Here is a 23,944-nt window from a genome sequence, read left to right on the forward strand (position 1 = left end):
ATCCAAACTGTCCATTTGATGGGCCACAACAAAAAAAGATTGTTACCCAAAAGTCATTTCCATAGGATAATCCCAACCCTACAATCTATATCCTATGGAAATGATTTTTGGGCCCATCAAAGGATAGTTTGGATCATCCTAAGGTGTGCCCATCAAATGGATGGTTTGGATCACCTACGTAAGGGGTGGAACGCACAGTAACTTTTCAAAAAGGAAAACACTTTTAAAACGGGATCACTTCCCGAAAATCATGTAGATACGTTTTTATATTGGAAATTTCCGTTTGGTTGCTAGTAAAAAAAATCCCTAAGATTCTTGTGGAGAATATTTAGTGGTCACATCATCTTTTCCTTGGTGACATCTTCTTTTCCTTTCAAGGGAACGGTGCTCTCTCTTCCCTCTCTCTCTCCACTCATACTAAGTTACTAACATCTTTGTCTAATTAATGCTTGTCCTCTCCCTTGTCTCCTACTTTTTCCCACAAAAGTCCTACAAAAGTCCAGAGAACCAAAAAAAATCCGGCAACCAAACAGAGACCGAGTACGCGGAATGCCACTTTACAATCACAACAGGCAATTTTTGGATTACAAGGAGGCATGTATGTGAGACCAATATTTTCGATCTTTTGGTTGGATGCATATATTTTATAATCCAAGATTGTAAAATCCCGAATTTTATAACCTTATAAAATCCAGGATTGTATGCGGCGACACACATGGTCTTGGACTCATCTTGAATGGACATCCCATGCATAAGATAAAAGGACTCCAAAAATCAATGATTTAGCTCCCTATGAAGAATCATAAAGGAGATTTGATGAATGATTGTTGAATCAAGGGCCTAGATCATCCGATCATGGTCTACCCAACACCATTTGCTCATATCTTATGTTTGCTGTCAAGATCAATGGATCCTTTTTTTGGGTAGATAAGCTGGGATTGAACCCCCAACGTGTAGGTCAAAGCCTTGAACATTGAGCTAGTGGGAGCATTTATGTGAAATCAAGACCGTTGATCTTGTAGAACATCATGGGGTGATCCAAATGGTCTTGGTCCCATAATGAATGGACATATTGTGTGTAAGATGTAAGATATAAAACTACGAAAATCAATGGTTGAATTTCTCTTAGGTAAGAGAAACCTAAATGCTTCTATGGATCAAGGTCCTAGGACTCGTCTGATAGTGAAAAAAGGTAAAGGTGGGACCCAATAAGTTTAGGGTTTGTTAGGTCAAAGAAGAGGAAGAAGGTCAGCCACTTGGCAATGGAACGACAGAAGATTAGAAAAACAGATTTTGGGACTTATTTGTGAAGAGAAAAACACCCACACCATAATTTCGAAAGATCTTGACCGTCCAATGATGGGTTCTACTGTTGAGACCTATTGATATCGGCACACCATAATTTCAAAATTCAGCTGCAATAAGACAATTATGCTGAGTTTGGTTCAAAGTCCAATTCAAACACAGGCTTCAAAGCAAATTTGCAGACTCAGTCAAATCCCTAGTCGAGTCAGTAAGAATTACAGTTTTGCGACAAGAAAATTTATTCAAATCGAAAGCATGACAACAGCTCTCAATTCAACCCACCTCACATGAATGGAAATAGAAATGAATAGGGAAATACATGAAAACCAATAGGAAAAGATGACAGGATAAAAGCATACAAAGATGGAAAGGCATACTAGTTCCATGGATCATCCCAACCATTGGGCCCTTCTCTTTTAACAAAGTCTAGGATTGCCTGGACTGCTTCTTCAACCCTATTAGAGAGACTGTGGTTTCCCCATTCAATCTCAACCTTCTCTGTTCCGCCCATAGCTTTGCAGAGTCTGCATGAGAGAAAAACCATCAGCATAATCATCAAATCATAAGATTCAATCCCACATAATGAACACAATCTTACTGAGATAGTGTTCATGGATGTGTGAAATAGTCATACCTTTCCACCAAGGCTTTCTTATCAACGTACTCCGGCACATACTCGTCAGCCATGGAAAACATTACCTGTAGGAGAATGGTGCACCTTTGAGTTGCCCTTACCAGTAATACAGCGAATAGTAGCTAAGAAGCAAGCTAGTATTTAAGAGAACAATGGAAAATGCCATAAAAGGTAGAGAAAAGGGTTCCTGCAAACGTGTGAAGGTAAGTTACCTGCACACGGGTGCAGAAACAGGGTGGGGGCCACATTTTTGTGGGGATCAAAACCATTCATTTGGAAGTCCCTTCCATGGATAAGGTGTGGCCCAAAAATCAGCCCCATTGGATCGTCCTAACCCAATCAACCCCGGGGGGGGAGGAATGGACAGACACTGTGTGTCCATGTTTCTGCCCATTTTTCCCCTCCACAAATGGCAGGGTTAGGATGATCCAATGGGGCTCATTTTTGGGCCACACCGTATCCATGGAAGGGCCTTCCAAGTAAATGCTTTGGACCCCCAAAAAATGTGGGCCCCCACCTTGTTTCTGCACACGTGTGCAGGAACCCTTTCCTCTAAAAGGTAATGAGCAATTATAAGCTAAAACTCTAAATAATAAGACTATGACAAGGTAGAATTTTTAAATTGTTCAATCAGTATATACATTAAAAGCTTCTACTTGGCGATCATTTGATTAACAACTAAATACAATAACCAAGAAATGTATCAAACTGACATACCTGGCATGGGGTGTTTGACATATGCCCAAGTTTCAACCTCAATTGGTCATCACTAAGATCTGAACTGAACATGTCGTCATCCCCCATGTATGCACAAAGGGAGTGATACCTACAAGGTAATAATGATACTGATTTTAATCCATCTGAAAAAGCTTGAATAGTATTAGCCAGATAGAAAACTCTCCAGAGTTCATACACAATGAGAATGGGAATCGGTAACAGCCATGTTGTTGCTTCTTTAAAGTTTGGCAAACTGATACAATATAAAGGGAAGATATTCCACTATTCAAAAGCCTGATATCTAAAGAAACATAGAAAACATTTCTTTATATCAACCAAGAAGTAAATCGTGATTAACCAAGTAACAAATGACAAAGAAAGAAGACTTGATAAGATGAACTAAAAAATAAAGGGGATATGGAACTCAATTCAAAAGCATTTGAAAGCAGAAATTCCATTAACATCATAATAGGCCTGTTTTGAGATTATAATGCATGTCAATACTTCCAAAAGCTTCAAGAATGCAAAATAGAGTGGTGAAAATTCTTACTCCGGCCCTCTTGGGGTATGTGATGCCTCGGAGGCAGAGGTGAAAGCGGCATATCAAGGAATCAAAAGGCTTGATAGAGAGAGTATGGATTGTACTATTGTGGAGGGTGATGGTTGCGTGGATCAGTGTTGCCGCCTTGGAGATTTTCTTCTATTTTTGATGAAATAAACGATCTATTCTCGGGTTCTTCTATTAGATTCAATCCTGTGAGGAGACATGCTAATCGGGAAGCAAACTCTCTGGCTAGGGGTGGAGTTAGCCATTTGGAGTTGGAGTGGTTTGACTTTCTACGTCCTTGAGAGTCTTCTTGCTTTCTTTGTATTTGTTTTTTCTCTTGCATTCTTTGGGCGGGGTGGGTCCATCTCGGCCCTCTTCTCTTTTAATGAATTCAATTTGCCATTTCAAAGAAAAAAGAGTGGTGAAAATTCTTGGGACATACAAACAAGGTTTTAAATTTCGGTTTCGTTTCAGTTTTGGCTATGACATAGCCGAAACCGAAATTTCGGCCCAAATTCGGTAAAAAAAAAAAAAAAAAAACAAATTTCAAAGTTCGCCGAAATTTTGGCCGAAAATTGGGACTCTGGCCGAAATTTCGGTTTCATCCCAACCGAAATCCGAAATAAATTTCGGTATTTCAGCCGAAATTTAAAACCATGCATACAAAACCTGGGAAACTCACTCAAACAATCTAAACTTAATCTTCCTGGTTTCAACATAACAACCGGATCAACTGATAGCCAATATAAGGAACGAAGATGCTTCTCCAAGCAAACAACATAAAAGGTAAGTAGTAACAAAACAATACTAAAATTTGTTATTGTTTCACTCGGCAGAACGAAATCTGTTTGCTACTAACCTATAGGCAGTTATTGGTGCATCTGGATTTGCTTCCTTGGGCATTAAATCCATTGCACGACCTTCGCTTATCATGGTGGTTGCCAAGTCTATCATTGCAGCTGTTTCAGGAAGAGTTGCTCTGTATTCCCGATCACTAACGGGAGCCTGAACAATGTAATTCACTTGATAAGTTATTACATGGTACGAACAATTAGGCAAGATTTTTTTTATGAAATTAGGCAGATTTATAGAATAACAAGAAGCAAGTAATTGCCATTAGCATAAAAAAGACCATTCTGCTCAACGATGGGGCATGAAAAGCTTCTATGAGTTCAGATAGGGCCTCTTTTATCTGTACAAGGTACACGAAAGCTCACTAGGCATTCATCCCTTTCACAACTCAACTCAACTAGGCATTCATCCCTTTTAGAAAATCAAATATTATGTTATCCTCTGATGTTTAAACAAGAACTTGAGAAGTACAGGCTTCTTTTCAAAGTATGTAAATCTCCCACAATCAAACATCACTCAAGAAAGCAAAGAAACAAAGTGATTCATCAAGAGAGGCTCATAAAGACGTATCCTAGTATTTATGAGTACACCAATCAAAGTAACTACCATTATCCCTATCATGAGAAAGGTGCCCTCAATGAACAAAAATTAAAATAGACCCATATTTAAGTCTAAAATAAAAAAAGGGTGGCCCAGTGCACGAGGCTCCCGCCATTGCGGGGTCTGGGGAAGGCTAGATGTACGCAGCCTTACCCCGCCTTTGAAGAGGCTGTTTCCGTGACTCGAACCCGTGACCACCAGGTTACAATGGAGCAGCCTTACCGTTGCGCCAAGGCTCGACCCATATTTAAGTCTAAGAGAAGAAAATAAATTATAACCGGCGTAGGACAGCCATGGGAAGAGTAGTTTTTTTTTTTTTTTGAAAATTAAAAATTTTATTCCCAAAGACAAAGTATACAAACATGGGAAGAGTAATAAATTCAGGAAATTGTGGCGATGGGCCAAAATTACCGATCTTGAAGGAATTTGTTTAGAAATCAGCAGAAATTAGTCGAAAGGATGGCCAGTTCAATGGGGAGATTAAATTTCAGACTCAATAGATTGAAAAAAGAAGAAGTAACAGTAACTTTAAAAATTGGAGTCTACAACTGGAACAAAATAGAGATAATCATAACAGTATTTATTTGGAACAGCAGTAAGACCAAACTTGCAAAGTTAACAAGATGAGAAAGAACCTAGGGATATCAGTCTTTGGGAGGTTTTAGAAAGTGATACAAAGAAAACAATGTCATAAAAATCGTAAGGAAGCACAATCAAAACGGATAACTAACCCTACAATAAGGAAACAAAAGATAAAACATCATTGGGAGGTTTGGTTTTCGAAAGTGATACAAGGAAAACAATGTTGTAAAAATCGTAAGGCCGCACAAACAAAACGTATAACTAACCCTACAATAAGAAAACACAAGAAATTCACCTAAGAAACACATGAAATCAATGGAATCCACCACTGATCTCTAGGAAACTACCTATACGGCCTGTTTCTTTACCAATGGAATCCACCACTGATTGACATTATGAATCGACGCAGCAATATAAGGGTTGAAACAACTCTCGAATAATCAAGTCTCCATTTCATTAATGATCAACCCAAGGGCCCGTATATATACATAGTTTTAAATTCCAACCAAAAATGGCATGAAACAACCAAAATGTTTCTGTTTTCATCCCCACTGAAACACACATCGAAACCGAAATGCATAGTGAAACCAAAAACATAAGTGTAGTAGAGGTATATCATACCAGTATGCATTACATATACTTATATCAATTGCATGTGAAATATGGTGTACGTATTATATATAAATATTTATATCAAGTATATGTGAAATGTGTTATGCACTAAATTATCAAATATGAGCGACAACGTATGTTACTAGTTGTTTGATGTTTTTAAATGATTCCGAGTGCTTCTTCTTTTTTTGATTATGTAGCTATGTGATGGTTTTTGAGTGCGTAGTTGTGATTATTTTAGCACTTCCTGAAGTTACATTTTAAATGTCCGTTTACATATGTTTCATATTTGTCCGTAATTTTAAAGGATTTTAACAGAAATTTCCATCCTAAACCGACATGTTTCAATCTCCATCACAACCAAAATGCATACCGAAGCGTGAAACCTTAAATAATATATATGAGGACATGGAGTATGTGGAGCTGCACAGATAAGCTATCTGTGCATGGCTGCACAAACCATAGTGGGGGCCACATTTTTGGGGGGATCCAAAGCAATCATTCGGAAGGCCCTTCCATGGATAGGGTGTGTACCAAAAATCAGCCCTTTAGGATCATCCTAACCTTGCCATTTGTGGAGGGAAAAAATGGGCAGAAACAGTCTATCCATTTTCCCTTCCAACTTTGATTAGGTTAGGATGATCCTATAGGGCTGATTTTTGGTACACACGCTATCCATGGAAGGGCCTTCCAAATGAATGCTTTGGATCCCCCAAAAAATGTGGCCACCACCACAGATAGCTTATCTGTGCAGCTGCACATACTTCATTTCCTCTCTCTCTCTCTCTCTCTCTCTCTCTCTCTCTCTCTCTCTATATATATATATATATATATATATATATATATATTCTCTCTCTCTCTCTCTCTCTCTCTCTCTCTCTCTCTCTCTATATATATATATATATATATATATATATATATATATTCTCTCTCTCTCTCTCTCTCTCTCTCTATATATATATATATATATATATATATATATATATATATATATAGAGAGAGAGAGAGAGAGCAATGTTGCTGGGGCGGGAAGCGAAGGCTCTCGGGAAGGTGGGAAGCGGGAAGCGGGAAGGGTCAGAGATTTTTTTTTAATAGTTAAAATTTTAAAAAAAAATCTAAAAAAAAAATGCTAAAAAATATAAGAAACTATTATATGAACCAATTTTTTTTTAAAAAAAATACTTTTTCTTACTTAGAACATTAAATTTATTGTAATACATCAAAAAATTACAAATTACATCTCAAGAAATATATGTATGAAACATATATTTTGTGCCATCAAGACCGGTGTGACAGTAAACATATATTTTGCACTACTGGACATAAGTCTTGTCCAAGCCGTTCATTTGTACATCTATTCTAAATGTAAAGCTTTTTTAATTATTGATTTTCTCATTATTTAAAGGAAATTCCATGCCGTTTGATTACACAAATAAAAAGTAATTTGAATCACCCTGGTTCAAGTTTTATTTATACGGACCTTTCATTTTATGTTTTTTGAACGCCAAAACTTGAATTGGTGTGATTAAAATTACTTTTTTTGTGTAAACAAACAATTGAAAAAAAAAGAAGGAACATCTGGAAAAGTTAGTGTTTTCTAAAATTTTCCAAAAAATTCCTAGAAGTATTGCTAATCAAATTTCATAATTCATTAGGAAGGAATGCTTCATTAGTACAGTAATGAAATGAGGAATGTCCCCAAGGCATAGTGGGTTTCACTTTTGAATAGAGGTGCAACTTGGGTCTGGTTTTAGCCGACCCGATTCGACCCGACCTGAAAATAATCTGGGATGGGTTTAGAAATCATGTGTCTTGGGTTGGGTACGGTTTGAGGTAGAAAAAACCGACTTAATCTTGGGTCGGGTAGGGTTTAAAGAAAAAAAACCTCGAAACCCAAAACCCGGCCCAACTCTTATGTGTTTACTACGACTTTCTTAAATATCTCATGTATAACATGGCAAATTATTTTCTAATATATTGATGTAATCGTTTTCATTGGGTTGATCATGTTTTTTTTTTTTGAGACGGATTGGGCTGATCATGTTTGTGATGTGTAAAAATAGTTTCTTTCTTAAATTTATCCGCATGACGATATAAATCTAGAGATTTTTGGCGTGAAAATTTGTGGTTTTCTACAATTTTTGAAATTAATCATTATCTTATGCTAAATAATAAAAACCCTACCCGAACCAAACCGAGAAACTATCTTGGGTAGGGTCAGGTTTATGAATCTAGGGTTTTTTCAAAGGAAACTAAACCCAATCCGACCCGAGATAATTTCTCGAGTAGGGTAGGGTTCTAGAAAACCCGACCCGAGTTGCAGCCCTACTTTTGAATAATCTGATTGATAGGCCTTCCCATAGAGTAGGAAACGTGCTTCCCATGGAGTAGGAAACTCGCTCCCCAAATTTAGGAAACGCGCTCCCCAAATTTAGGAAACTCGCTTCCCGTGTATCGGAAGCGCGCTTCCCATTTTTTGTGGAAGCGCCGCGTTTCGCACTTTCGAAACGCGTTCCCGGGAAACACGATTCCCACTCTCAGGGGATGTTTCCGGCAACCGTGATAAATACATATATCCATATAAACTTCTCCCAAGACATCTAGAAGACTCCTAAACAACTTAAAACCCTAAAATATGTTCCCTCACTTCACACACTACTTCTAGAAGACTCTTAAACAACTTAGAACCCTAACATATGTTCCCTCTTTATGATCCCAAAAAAAAAAAAAAGGATATGGGCCCTCTTTAACATAAACAAGTAAAATCCTATTTTCTAGAAACTTCTGACTAAAAAATCACAAAAATAAAAACTAAAACATGTGGGTGAATAAATACACATGAATAGTAATGCATAAATAGTATCACACGACTGTAGATGAAGGGATGGTGATAGTGTCACCCGACTATTTATCCCTGTCTGTAATCTAGCTTTGGTATTTCAGGTAGAAGAAAGGCATGGGGATGTGAATCATGTTTTGGAATCTAGCAAGCTATTAGGCTTAAAATTTGCGGGATCAGAGGATAGATTAAGGAGCATGTTCCGCTACGCTGAAGAAAGGGAAGCTTTAGGCCAAGAAAAATTGAATATATTAAGCATGGAGGCAACAAAGAAGATGCTTAGGGAACTGGCTAGATTACAGACAAGGATAAATTACGATGGGCTATCTCATAGCAAACTGAAGTTGAGTGTAACGGAAGAGCGCCCGGAGGGCGGGGGGGGGGGGGGGGCAATCACAGATATCACCCCTCATGAAGATTCTATCATGGAATATTAATGGGATGGGCTCCATGAGAGGTTTTGATGCGTTTTTAGTCCTTACATACATTTGGGAGGGTTAAAACACATCAGTGCCCTTCAAATGAACATAAAATGGTCTCTAAAAGAGGGTGGAAAGGGTAAACCAAAATTTTTTGCCTCAAAAATCAAATCTAGAAATTGCCTTGAAATACCGCACGATTTCATTCGGAACAGCCCATTACTCCATACGTTGTTTGGTCCAAATGCAATAGACCAGATTGAAGCGGGAAAGAATGAAAGTCGTTGTATTTATGGGTGGAGCGTTTCATTTTGTGTTTTGTTCCACTTTTCAAAATGGAAAGGAACGTTTGGCCCATTCCGGACGAAACAAAACAAAATCAATAACTAAGGTTATTAGGAAATAATGCTTGCTATGCTCCATAGAACTAAGTTCTAATAAATACCAAAGAAAGCGAGTATCTATGAGAGACCAAAAAACAAATACGAGTACCATCATTATCAAACAACAGTTGTAAGGCTACAGTAAATATATCAACAAGTCAGGTTCCACCTCACATTCAAACAGCAAGAAAACGTTCACAATTAGACTAATGCTCCATTTACATATGGGCCATGTTTGAAGGTTCAACTTCGATGTTAAAAACCAATTATTAAAATGGGGACTCCTACTAGCTTGCATAAGCTTAAAGCAAACATTACATCAAAGGCATTGAATGTAGAAATACCAGGATATATTACCATTCACAAAAAGAAAGAAAAAGAAATACCAAGATATATTAAGAGGAATTTCACCTGCAAAATGGCTGCCCGAACTGCTCTAGAGCATGCAGCATTTGTACGCATGTAATGAACAATATCCTAAAATTGTCCCATACATAAGAGAAGAGTTATATTTCTTCCTCTGAAAGTGTATTTAAAAGGGGTTTCAAATTTCATTCAATTAATATTTTATAATCACACAATTACTCACCTGACAACCAGTACTGTGCCCAAGAAGTACTACTCCCTCAGAGTTCTCTTTATTGATTAAATAGCCAATAAGCTGATCAAGCTCCAAGGAATCCTTTGAGGTACACGATGTCAGAAAATTTTGGAAGTAAAAAAAAAAATCTTAAGAGTAGAAAACAAATCAATATAATGTGTTAAAAGTATATCTTCTGAATAATGATGTTACCCTAAGTTCGGTGATGACACAAATGGTACTACACCATATGCAATATTAAATGCATGTACCCAATAGAGGCCAGTGAGTCACTTACATACATATGTCAGATTATGTGAATATTATATTTGTACATTATTCTAATTTCTAATTATAGGAAAAATTTGTTATTTGTATGCCCTAAACTATTTATACTTTTTCTTTGTACTTGATATTAGTTCCAGAGTATCTGTGCCTTTGGACTCTACTATTTGCAGTTCTAGCATATTAGGGGATTTCTTACTCTAGTTTAGGGCTAATAAGAAATTATTCAAGTTCTCCTCCTCGGACTGTTATCTAGGTTAACATGGAACTAGAGCTCTAGGGACATTGATCTATAATTTTCTTCCTTATTTTCATCATCATAAAGAGGGCATAGCATCATTACAACTCCTTTTGAAAGCTGTTATTCAGTGTCAAACATAACCTTGACTTCCAACTTCTTTTTATCGCTGAAATGTAAGAGCTTGAATGTTATCTAGGTAAACATGGAACTAGAGAGCTCTAGGGCCATTGATCTAGAATTTTGTTCCTTATTTTCACCATCATAAAGGGGACATTGCTTCGTTACACCTCCTTTTGAGACCCTGTTCCTTATTTCAAACCATGCTCCAAGTATCTATAATAATCAAGAGAGAAGAGAATTGCATGCATAGGCATTAGTAGCATTTGTCAAATCAATAAGGTGGTCATTCCAATTTGAGGTTGATCAAAGAAATAATTACTTGTTTCAAGCTTGAGGTGCCATATCCAGTATAAGATGATGATAGCAAAGGTTGCACTAAAGACCATTTTTCATTTTCCAAAGCAACAGATAGAGGTTCAATATACCTGCAAAACAATAAAAGACCTCTTTCAAACTATAGAACTTGACAAATGAATGAGTATGAATGGTTTTGAGGTTTTGAAAAAAATATGAATAAAAACATCCATGCCCTACATCCTCATACATCATATGCATGCTAACGTCGTAACCACAGACAATCAAGCAAGAAGAAAAACAAACAAAGGAAATGCTAAGAACAATCGTGAGGCTAGGTAGCCAACTCACGTTTTGGAGAGAAACTCCAATGGGTAAATGTGAGAGCAAATTCTCTTCACGGAACACAGTTCATTCTATCATCCAAAAAATCAGTCGTTCATCCTCTTACAATGCATAATAATAATGGCACCCTATTTTAGCCAACAACCAAAAAAAGAAATATTCTATCCCAATAAAACAAGACAAGAAAATCAATAAAGAAACTAGCTAGCTTATAAAAGTAAAATTGCCTTTGCTATCTTTCACCTAATAGCAACATTGCTCTTGCCACCTTTCACATAACAGCAACATGCCAAACATGCCTCCTCACGTGCACTCCATGACGGCAAATTCCCAATATAAAAGATTTAAGCTGCTTGTTTCCAAAGCTTGATTCTAGCATTAGAAAGCATGCCACTTGAAAATGGAATGTCAGCTATTATTGACGGCCATGTAAGCATGTGGGCTGTTAAATTGAAATTACTTGTGGGCCCCTCTTTGGTTGATTGCGACTAGTTTCACCTTTCGATCTTCAGGAACTTCTTTTAAATCAAAGATCCACTCCACGGTTTGCAACCAATCAATGAATTCTTCAGGTTGAACGCCGCCATAGAATTCGGGCATTTCAATCTTGAAACCCATCTCCCATCGGCAATAATCCATACTCCTATCTTCATATTGTGCCTGTGGTCCTCTCCGCGTAACTTGGTCATGAAGTGGATTCTCGAAGACACCCTCGGACCCAGAGGCATAGTCCTCTTGGATGCGGGCTTCGAGTAGCATAATCCTTTGCGTCAAATCTTCTACTTGCCGTCGAAGTTGATCGTTCTCCATAGTTAGATCAGGTTGATCTCCTCCAAACGTCATGTACGGCGTTTCGGCGGCATCCTTTGCTTTGATACCAACTAGCGTCATAACCACAGACAATCAAGCAAGAAGAAAAACAAACAATGGAAATGCTAAGAACAATCGTGAGGCTAGGTAGCCAACTCACGTTTTGTAGAGAAACTCCAATGGGTAAATGTGAGAGCAAATTCTCTTCACGGAACACAGTTCATTCTACCATCCAAAAAATCAGTCGTTCATCCTCTTACAATGCATAATAATAATGGCACCCTATTTTAGCCAACAACCAAAAAAAGAAATATTCTATCCCAATAAAACAAGACAAGAAAATCAATAAAGAAACTAGCTAGCTTATAAAAGTAAAATTGCCTTTGCTATCTTTCACCTAATAGCAACATTGCTCTTGCCACCTTTCACATAACAGCAACATGCCAAACATGCCTCCTCACGTGTACTCCATGACGGCAAATTCCCAATATAAAAGATTTAAGCTGCTTGTTTACGAAGCTTGATTCTAGCATTAGAAAGCATGCCACTTGGAAATGGAATGTCAGCTATTATTGACGGCCATGTAAGCATGTGGGCTGTTAAATTGAAATTACTTGTGGGCCCCTCTTTGGGTGATCTGCTAATTCCAAATAATGGTTGATCCAATGACCAAATGCTCCTGCATCACATGCCTTGCATCCTCATACATCATGCTCATATCTATGTAAGTATGCATTTGTGTATAGATGATATGCTGATGCATGCCCATGCACATGGATGCATAAATGCATGTGTATATATATTAATATACTAGCATTCTTGGCCCATGCTATGCATGGATGTAAAATAATGGGCCACACCCCATTAAAACATGACGTGTAAACGAGTGGGCTAAACCCTATGCATGGGCTTGGGTAGAGATCGTGGGATCCATTCCATCAAAACATGAGGTAAAATGGTGGGCCTCAGCCGATGCAAGTGTTTGAGTGGAATTGGAGGGACCCAGCCTATCAAAACATATTGTAAAATGGTGGGCCCTACTATATGCATAGGTTTGGGTAGAGATGGTGGGCCCCACCATATCAAATATGAAGTATACAATGGTGGGTGTAAAACGATGGGCCCCGCCTTATCGGATCATGTAATATTAAAATGATAGGCTCCATGCTACGCATGAGGTGTAGAAAAAATCCACCATTGAGAAAACTCCAGTAAATTTTTTACATGGAAAAATGTTTCCAAGAAATTTTTTCATGTAAAGAAAATGAATGACAAAGGAAAGAAACATGTTTAGTATATATTATAGATATCGATATACATGCATGCATATACACTTCTATGTACATGCCAATAATCAAACACTTACTATTAAAATGAAAAAGAACTACCACAACGTAGGACAAGACTAGCTCAGAGACAAGCCAACATCATAGGAGAATTACAAGTCACACTGCAAGATAGAGATGTCCCATTTTGCCTCCTTGAGGTTGTCGACGGTGAGAAAAGATCAAACCTCAAGGTTGAGACACAAAGCCTACATGCCCAACCTTGAGATCCAAATCTCTTAAGCAAAACTACAAAGAAAAGGTAAATGTTACCTTCGACCAATTGACAATCAGCTCATCGTTAGCCATAAACCAAGTAGAATTTGAAACCATTCAATTTTGAGATCAAGACCGATGGGAGACCATCCAAGATGCTTGGAGAATCAAGGAGTTAAGAAGATGGTGCCCATCGTTAGTTTTGAAAGAGTTCTAGTTTTTACAGTGTTATTTAAGTCTTTTTTAAGTCATAGAAGGATAGTAGTCTTTTCCCATCAAAATAGCTTAAGTTCCTTGAGTCATGAGCGCTTCAAATAGGCCACACACATGTATTACCACTTCACAGAAAAAAAAACAGAACAGTTCAATGATGAAACAGGAAGAAGCTCAGACAAAGTAAAAAGATATCAACATACTCAGTTGCCAAAAATCCATCCGTTAATCCCCCAATAAAAATGACTTGTTGTTTGAAATCACCAGTTCTGAATGCAACCTGCACAACTGAATCCCGTAAAATTTGACTACAGAGGCATAATGTCAGAAAAGTTAGAAAAAAGTAGGTGGACAATTGCAGATTATATGGACAAAATCATTAAAAATATCACTTAGGCAACACAAAAATATTACTCCAAGGCGCTCTATAACAAAAATAAATTAATTAATTAAATGGTAAAGAATTAAATACACCATGAAGTGGATGGAAATATGTTTTGTTATTCTTCCACCACTTAGAGACAAAGTCCCAATACCATTCAGAGAGAGAGATAAACTCTCAATGGGTTAGGTCTGTAAATTGAAAGGCCATAAAGAGGAACTTAGGGAAACACTCCCAATGGGTTAGGTTATTCCGTAAATTGAAAGCCCATAGAGGCGAACTTTATAGAGGAACAGGAAGAGAAGAATCAAATCTGAGATTGACTGACAAGAGGAATCCATTGGGATATTATTGAGGGAAGGGAAAACAACCTCAATCTAAGACCTGAATGGTGATAAATTATAGATCAAGAGGTGACAATTTAGCTTTTTCGAACGGATATATTATTTAAGTTTGCTAGAATTATATGAACAACAGGCTAAACAAGCTGGAAAGTGGAAAAAAAAAACAGAAAAATAATTAAAAAGAAAAAAAAAAGGATTTTAACTCGAGCATATAGTACCACACCACGCAATCTATACAAGAAACACCAAAATTGGCTAATGTATCCACCTCTGGGCTTCCCCCACGAAGAAAATGGGTGAAGAAACACTGGGTAACTTCAAAATGATATCTTTCATTACTATAAAATATCTCTTGAAACACCAGAGAGACACGGTCCTTCTTAAACCATCGTATTTTAAGAGAATCTACTTTAATCCAAATTTTGGTGCAAGAAAATATTGCCATTTAATTGATTCTGCATGGAGGAGCCCTGAGCCCTGAGCCCTGATCTCTCACCACAAGGGCCTGCAAAAACCAAAAGAACCTTTCCATCAGGTTCAAATATGGTACAGCACTTCAGCCAAGATGCATGTGTGAACCATGGCCTACCAATGATTGGCAAGCAAGGGCTCATGGTCCACAAATCCTATTGCTGAGAAGAGGTTCTGGCTACAGGCAGCATCCCATATATCCTTCGCAGTTTTCAAGAAAAGAAGACTTCTACCAATACTAGGTTCCTTCAAATGTAGAAGTCATAACAATAAGGTTCTCACTTTCCCAATCATCATGGGGTGAATCCTCTTTTGTTGGTTCTTTAACCTTTCCAGTTATGTAACCCAACTTCTTTCAGCTACCAATGAACATTCTAGAGGACTGTGTCCACTCTAAATATATATTTTTTCCCTTTGAGTTTAACCGAATTAATCATCAAACCAGGGTGGCCATTGTGGCTACTTCCCATGGAAGGGATTACCCTATGGTTAACTTCAGAATCATTGCTTGATCCCTCTTCCATAGTCAACAACATAAAGAGATGTCAACCAAAGATAACAGAGATAGCACGAGACAACAGAAAATTACACATTCGATTTTCTCAACCCTCAAAATCTGAACCTAGGGTTCTGATTTAGATATATATCAGAACCTGCTTTGATACCATGTTTTAAATCTGAAGAATAAGACTTGAGATGGAAGAACCAGAAACAGAAGAAAGAAGAATTGAAGAGAAGAAGAGATGAAGACGTGGAGCGAAAGAAGTCGGAAGAGAGGGAGAGAAATCTGTCCATGCGGATTGAAGCGAAACTGCACGACTCACCACATTTATTATATATAATACCAACTTCAAGTAACATGCTACTCACAAGTGACATTAAGTGATGGGGCCTATTTTGATTAAGAATATATGCACAATTCGTATAGGAGAGTCGGCCCTAGCCAAAATAACTTAAGAAACATATTCTTCTACATAATGCAATCAAGAAAACATTGTTAAGTACTTTATGTGTGTATGTACTTTTTGTGTAAAACTAGACATTGATAGACCACATTCTGTAGTCAAAAGACATGAAATAGATTATTTAGTTACTTCTAAAAGTCTCAAAAGTTAAAAAATTTCTTCTAATCATTAGTTAATTAGTGAATAAATTACACTAAAAGCGCCCATGAGCTTAGAAGCATTACAGGGAGTATCATAGAAGCACTAAGCGGGGGCGGGGGCGGGGAAGCATGGGGGTCTAGAAGAGTCTAAGGTTGGGAGTGTCCGGGAGCGTTAATATAATATTTTCATCATGATGTTTTTCAAAACTCAAGTACATCAAAAAATAGTAATTTCTACCTATCTTCATACAAATCATCATGTTTTTCAAAATTCAGGTACATCAAAAGTAGTAATTTCTAACTGTCTTCATTTTCATGCCCTCTTTCCTCATACCTTTTGAAGATGCCTACGTGTGGATCCAATAAAGTACTTTGAACAGTTAGTGGAGTTTAATGACAGTAAGTTGGTGATGGTAGAACTAATGGAGTAATAGAATCAGGTTGGGAGCGTCATGGGAGTGGTTTCCATCTCTTCAGGATCGCGCTCTCTGGAAGCTCCTTCCTAAGGAGCGCCAAATTGTGGTTCCGAGTCGGGAGCGGCACCCCGAGGGAAGATTCCTGCTTCTAAGGGGTATATCATGCTCCAACAAATATGGATTATATTTTTTTTTCGAACATGACCTAAAAAATACTAGAAAACAAAATCCCTTGCTACTATATCTAGCTACTACAAAAAAAATACTAGGAAACAAAATCCTTTAGATAAAAGCGTTTCTAAAAAATACAGGGGGTATACTCCAACAAATAGCTAGATATAGTAGTAAGAGATTTTAGAAACTCTTTTAGGAACTTTACCTCTGCAAAGCAGGGGTAAGGCTGTGTACATCTAGCCCTCCCTAGACCCGCAATGGTGGAAGCCTCGTGTACTGGGCCGCCCTTTTTTTTAGGAACTTTACTTTTATTAGGAGTCTAAAGTAGGTATCTTGCTATATGTTACTTTTATTATGAGTCTAAAGCAGGTATCTTCCTATATGTTAGTGGATTAGTTTTAAAATATTGGTAGTATGAGAATTCTTATTATAAAAGATGTATGGGATGTTTTGAGAGGGAGACATTTATTGATTTTATGAAATAATACAGAGAAGGGAGAAACATGGACGTTTTCCTTTTATTTTCTTCTCCAATTTGCGCTAGTAGGTGCGATTGTTGTTCAACCTTGGTAAAACACCCTCCCATGCATAGTCAAGACACATCATCAGGTATCATAGCTTGAGTTCTATGATCGAGACTTTCGTCGATAGCACCAAAAATGATGCAGATGGCCCAATTAGCAGTTCACGAGGTGTTGGAAGAATCCCAAGAAGAGATCACGACAATGAGGAAGCCAGTTGAGAAACTCATGGAGCAGTTGAGATCAGTTCACGCTTCTTCAGTGGTGGGGGATGGTGGATCAGACGTAAACGTCATGAACCAAGGATAGGGTTTTCCGCCACAACAACCAATGAGAGCTGAGGCTACCGAAGGTGATTCCAAGCGTTGGAAATTGTGTCTAAGGGTTGAGAAGGTAACGTGAGACTTGAAACTATTCTATTGTTACTTAGAGCAAAAAATCGTAGATTCGGAGTCCCCACTAATAATAGACGAATATCCGGATGGATATTTATTAGTTGTTGAAAGTTCAAGTATCGTGTATGTGCTAGTGACTAAGATGGAAGAGGCAGTTGAAGAAATTCCAGAGTTTGTGAGGCCTGGTTGAGGAATTCTTCGATGTTTTCCAAGAGGACCTACTACACAGATTACCACCAATGAGAGATATGTTGAGCACGGATCCATTTATTAGCACTGTTTTATAAGAGATCTTGATGGGCAGTAGACAAAGTTTATGATCATTCTTCGATACTGCGAAATTAGAGGATGAGGTTTTTTGTTACGTGCCTAATTGGCCGTAACGGAAATAAACAAAGAGAAAATAGAAAGAGAAGGGAAGGGAGGTTGATTCGAGGGAACCGGACCTCCTAGTGGTTCAAATCGAGAGGAACCATGACTCTCATACAAAGTTTCCTTTGTTGTGGAATTCTTTTCTTCTTCATTCCATTGAAATACAAACTTAAATACAAGTATAAAGGTAGTTTTACATCACTACCACACTAACCCACTTACATAACACATAGGAAATAACTAACATCCACAACCTTAAACCCATAAACACATAATTAATAACCACAATCTAACTAACCCCACTAACATGCACATATCATTCCTCCCCCCCTTAGAAACGACCTTGCCCTCAAGGTCGAATTATTGAATTAAACACTTTGATCCACCGGGGTCCCATATCTTAATGGTCGCAATCTCTTGAACTCTACATTCAAAATTTGTTGGGATCAAAATTGAAACACGAATTGAAACGATGAAACAACCGAATGGGTCAGCAAAATCAAGATGGTCCTTGACAATGCGTTCAACTGAATCACCTTCATCACCATCAATTCTCTTATTTTTCTTCACTAAAAGATCAACATTGTCACGATTGAACTTTTCTCCAATCCCTCCGCAAATCGTCGATGATCTTCCATCATTTTCAAAACCAATGCCTTGATCTCCTGCAGATCTTCACGTATGGACTCCAAAAACTCCGAAGGCGCAGCCATGGCGCAAGATCGACAGCTCTGATACCAATTTGTTACGTGCCTAATTGGCACGGAAATAAACAAAGAGAAAATAGAAAGAGAAGGGAAGGGAGGTTGATTTGAGGCAACCAGACCTCTTGGTGGTTCAAATCGAGAGGAACCATGACTCTCCTACAAAGTTTCATTTGCTGTAGAATTCTTTTCTTCTTCATTCCATTGAAATACAAACTTAAATACAAGCATAAAGGTAGTTTTACACCACTACCCCACTAACCCACTTACATAACACATAGGAAATAACTAACATCCACAACCTTAAACCCATAACGACATAATTAATAACCACAATCTAACTAACCCCACTAACATGCACATATCATTTTCTGAATTATGGGAAAATGATGCCGACGAAAATTACTAAGAACGTTCGCTATTCGGAAGATTCAAATCCAATGACGGTGATGCAGCCATATCTTTGGCAATATGGAGCCGAAAAGGAAGCTTAATAGGAATATTAAGAAACCTATTTATCTAAAAGATTTTGTTTCGTAGTATTTTAACTTTACCTTTAGATAGATATGGCATTAAGAGATTTTAAAAACTCTTTTGGGAACTTTAATTTCAATAGGAGTCTAGACTCTAGAGTAGGTATCTCGTTATATGTTACTTTCATTAGGAATCTAGAGCAGTTATATTCCTATATGTTAGTGAATTAGTTTTAGAATATTGCTAGTACGAGAATTCTTATTATAAAAGTTGTATAGGACATTTTTAGAAGGCAATTTTTATTGATTTTATGAAGTAATACAGAGAAATGAGGAAACGTGGACGTTTACCTTTTATTTTCTTCTCCAATTGCACTAGTAGGTGTGATTGTTGTTCAACCTTGGTAAAACGCTCTCCCACGCATAGTCAAGCCACATCATCCGGTGTGTCAGAGCTTGAGTTCTACAACGAGACTTTCATCAATGGCACCGAGAACAAGGAAGATGGCCCAAGTAATGGTTCACGAGGTGTTAGAAGAATCCCAAGGAGAGATCACAACAGAAAGGAGACAGGTGGAGAAACTCACCGAGCAATTGAGATCGGTTTGGACTTCTTCAGTAGTGAGGGATGGCGGATCAGACACAGACGTCGTGACCCAACGACAGGATTTTCCACCAACGACGACCAACAAGAGCTGAGGCTACCAGCGGTGATTCCAAGAGCTTAGAAGCACGAAGCGGGGGCGGGGGCGGGGAAGCGTGGGGTCTAGAAGAGTCTAAGTTTGGGAGCGCCATGAGAGCGTGTATGTAATATTTTCTTTATATATCTTTCAAAATTCAAGTACATCAAAAAATAATAGTTTCTAACCATTTTCATAGTATCTTTCAAAATTCAAGTACATCTAAAAGCTAATTTCTAACCATCTTCACCATCTTCATTTGTGTGCACTTGTTCCTCGTGCCCTCTGAAGATGCACAAGCCATTGTGCTTGCTCCAATGAACTACTTTGAAGAGTTGGAGGAGTTTGATGTAAGGAAGTTGGTGATGGTGGGACTTTGTAAATCGTGTCTCGAGGTTGAGAAGGTAACACAAGGCTTGAAACCATTCTATTGTTACTTATAGCAAAAAATTGTAGATTGGGAGTCACCACCGATATACGAAGAATATCCAAATGATGGATATCTATTACTTCCTGAAAGTTCAAGTATTGTGTATGCGCTAGTGAGTAAGAGGGGAAGAGGTAGTTGAAGAAATTACATAGTTTGTGAGGCTCTGGTTGAGGAATTCCCTGATGTTTTCCCAGAGGACCTACCACACAGTTTACCACCAAGGAGAGATATGTTGAGCAAGGATCCATTCTTTGAAATTGTTTTAGAAAAGATCCTGATAGGGCAGCATACACAGTTGGTGATCATTTTTCGATACTTCTAAACTCAAGGACAGTTTTTTTTGGAATCATAGGAAAATGAAGCCGAAAAACAATTACTAAGAACGTGCGCTCTTTGGAATATTCAAATCCAAGGACAGATTTTCTCCAACCCGGCAAGTCTGCTGCAGCCATATCTTTGGCAACATGGAGCCGAAAAGCAAGCTCAACAGGAATATTAAGAAGCCTATTTATCTAGAAGATTTTGTTTCCTAAGAGATTTTAAAACTCTCTTAGGGACTTTACTTTTAATAGGAGTCTAGAGTAGGTATCTTGTTATGTGTGAATCTAAAGCAGATATCTTCCTATACGTTAGTGGATTAGTTTTAGAATGTTGCTAGTATGAGAATTCTTATTATAAAGGATGTATGGGACATTTTGAGAGGGAGACTTTTATTGATTTTATGAAATAATACAGAAAAGGGAGGAAACTTGGACATTTTCATTTTATTTCTTCTCCAATTTGCACTAGAAGGTGTGATTGTTGTTCAACCATTTTACAACGCCCTCCCAACCATAGTCAGGCCACATCAAAAACGGAAATATTACAGTCATTTCGTGCCGGTTTTGGGTGGAAATTTAAAACTATTCCTTAGAGAACCATTCAAATATTCTTCACAGAGTGAACCTTTGTTATCTGTAACAGACTACTTCTTGTTCTGTGCCACTAGCAAGTAGCAACGTGAAAAATCCTGTATGGCTAAATAGTTACCTGGGCCGGTTTCGGACCGTACTTGAAAAGAACGCAGCGAAACTGATTTCCGGCCCCAGCCCGATCCGAAGCGGTGGTAATCGATTGGTTGTTCATGTTGGGATTTCCGGACTTACCACTGCGTCCGCGAACTATACCCGAAAACCATGAAGAAGATGAAGAAGAGGATGAGGAATTCATGAGAGAGGTTCTTCACCCATTACCATAAGGGTTTTGGTCTTCTTAGGGTTTTTAGGGTTTGGGCTCTGTGGGTTTGAAGGTTGAAGACTTCATCTACCCAATAATCGGAAGAGATTTTCTGAGTAAAGGGTGATTTTATTTTTCTTTTTTCGGGTACTGCCTGGTTTAATGGTTGAGGATTAGAAAACAGCGCTCGATAAGAATTTCTAGAAAGGTTTTGCTAACTTGCGCTGAAGGTGGACTCTAATAACTTTGGACTGACTAGGAATGGGCAGCCACAAAGATTGACTCAGTCCTCCGGTTGAGACATAGAGCATGGTTGTCAAAACGTGACACTGCGAAAAAGGGGACTGATATTTGCAATACCATGTTTTGATAATGACAGAAACTCACCTTGCCTTTTATCTTTTAATGGGCTGGTGAGATTTTTTTTTAGGGCAGTGATATTCCCCCCCCTCTCTGATAGCTATTCCTTACCCCCCCCCCTTTACTTTTATGAAGGGGTGGAGAAGCAACAGTTAACTCCAAAAGCATAACAGTTAACTATTTCCATCTGAGAGGGGGGAAATAGCCATTAGAGGGGAGGAAAATATCACTGCGCTTTTTAAAAACTGTAATAGCTTTTGAGAGTTGGTTAAATATTAAAAGACAAGGTGAGTTTGTGTCGTTTATAAAAAATTGTAGCTGAAAAAAATATCACTCCCCAACGCATGCGTCCCCTGCCCTGCGCACGCGTACTGCAGGGGTGAAAATATCATCGCCCATTACATAATGGTCAATTAAACAAAAGGATAAATAAAAAAGGGTGATGATATTTTCACCCCGTACATTACGTGCACGCTTCGTAACGCAGGGGTGAAAATATCATCTCCCTAAAAAATATATGTTCACATCATGGCTCACTATAGCGCCGTTCCCTTCTCTCTATGTCCTGTCATGTCCCATTCGCGTAAAAATCCCTCTTCGATCCCATACCTTGTTGCCTTTGTTCCAGTTCATTTTCCTTCTTCTTTGTTGTTAAGCGAGAGAAATCCATAGGTTAAATAATTGCTTTCTTTATAAAAATATTTTAAATGGAGTATTAAACATCTGCCTTACAAAGAGCTTTAAAAAAAAAAAAAAACCTTTTAAAATGGTGTTTGCTCAATAACCACTGATAGGGTAACCGAGTTGGGAATGGATTGTGGAACCAGCAAATAGTCTCTTCACAGGTGAGCTTATATTATCACCTTTTTTTCTTGCTTTTTCCTTTAAAATGACAACATTACCCGTAAATATGCCATTCGGCATATAGGGATTTGTTCGGTTCCACTCTTTTTAGGCAGCCCATTTACATAGCTGCACTCTATATGTTCATATCACACTCCGCCCTTATGAAATCATGGAAAAAAAATTCTATAGCTGCATGGGAAATTCCATCCAGAGAGGGAAGGAGGTATTGGGATTAGGCGTTTATCATATATCAACAAGGCCACCCATGTGTGAAAGTTCTAGCATATCATAAGTAAGAGGAATACCCCCTGGAATGAATGGATTCAAAACAAATATCTAAGAGGGAGGAAAGTCTTGACTATCAAAATACTAGCAAATCCATCTCGGGGATTCAGAAGCATCCTACGATCGATCAAGAAAGATAGCAAAGAACCATGTGTGCTACATGATCGGGAATGGTGCAGGCATAGACTTTTGGAAACAACCTTGGCATCCAAATGGCCCAATAATCCAGCAGATAATCTACCAATGCCTTCGACACCTCCATTATTCGCATTAGCACCGGAGGTCGATTACTTCAGGAAGGCAAGGGAGATACTTTATTGGAAAATTCATCCCTAGCAGATCTTAAATTAATCATCTCCAAAGCACTCATAATCACAGGGTCCCACGACAAAGTGATATGGAAGCCAAATACTGATGAAAATTTCTCCGCACATAGTGCTTGGAATCTCATTAGGATTAAGAATAAAGCTATGGAATGGGCTAAAACAGTTTGCTTCATCGGGCACATCCCAAAGCATGCCTTTACTGCATGGTTAGCGATGCAAGGAAAACTCAGCACAATAGACATGCTGCATTAATGGATGTAAAATAGCATTGACCGAACCTTCCCCCTATGCAGTTCCGCAACCAAAACAATTGATCATCTCATCTTTTCATGTTCTTATACATGCTGGATTTAGGCCCTGTTTGTTTAAGATTATGTTCTTATACTAAATTTGGGTCCAATAATCGGTTGGGGACTCCACAATCGAATGTCATAATCTAAAACAAACATGTCCTTAGTGATCCATTCTATGGAGGTTGTAACATAGGCGCAGACCCCCGAAGAACCTTAAGAGAAGAAGAATAGTG

At 38.1% G+C, this 23,944-nt stretch overlaps 1 protein-coding gene across 1 annotated transcript; it reads right to left on the reverse strand.

Annotated features, from left to right (window-relative positions):
* Window positions 1-1,402: 1,402 nt before the first annotated feature.
* On the reverse strand, window positions 1,403-21,750 carry LOC143853082 (alpha/beta-Hydrolases superfamily protein). The gene is made up of 9 exons (XM_077362803.1): window positions 21,416-21,750; window positions 14,123-14,199; window positions 11,036-11,141; window positions 10,080-10,172; window positions 9,902-9,967; window positions 4,063-4,208; window positions 2,657-2,765; window positions 1,940-2,004; window positions 1,403-1,829 (listed from the first exon to the last, which is right to left on the reverse strand). The coding sequence occupies exons 1-9, from the start codon at window positions 21,593-21,595 to the stop codon at window positions 1,682-1,684; spliced, it is 990 nt and encodes a 329-aa protein (XP_077218918.1). The 5' UTR covers window positions 21,596-21,750; the 3' UTR covers window positions 1,403-1,681.
* Between the last annotated feature and the right edge of the window lie 2,194 nt (window positions 21,751-23,944).

This window comes from Tasmannia lanceolata, unplaced genomic scaffold, assembly GCF_043159265.1.
Source record: "Tasmannia lanceolata isolate RefF3 unplaced genomic scaffold, GAP_Taslan_0.1 ptg000019l, whole genome shotgun sequence".
NCBI lineage: Eukaryota > Viridiplantae > Streptophyta > Magnoliopsida > Canellales > Winteraceae > Tasmannia > Tasmannia lanceolata.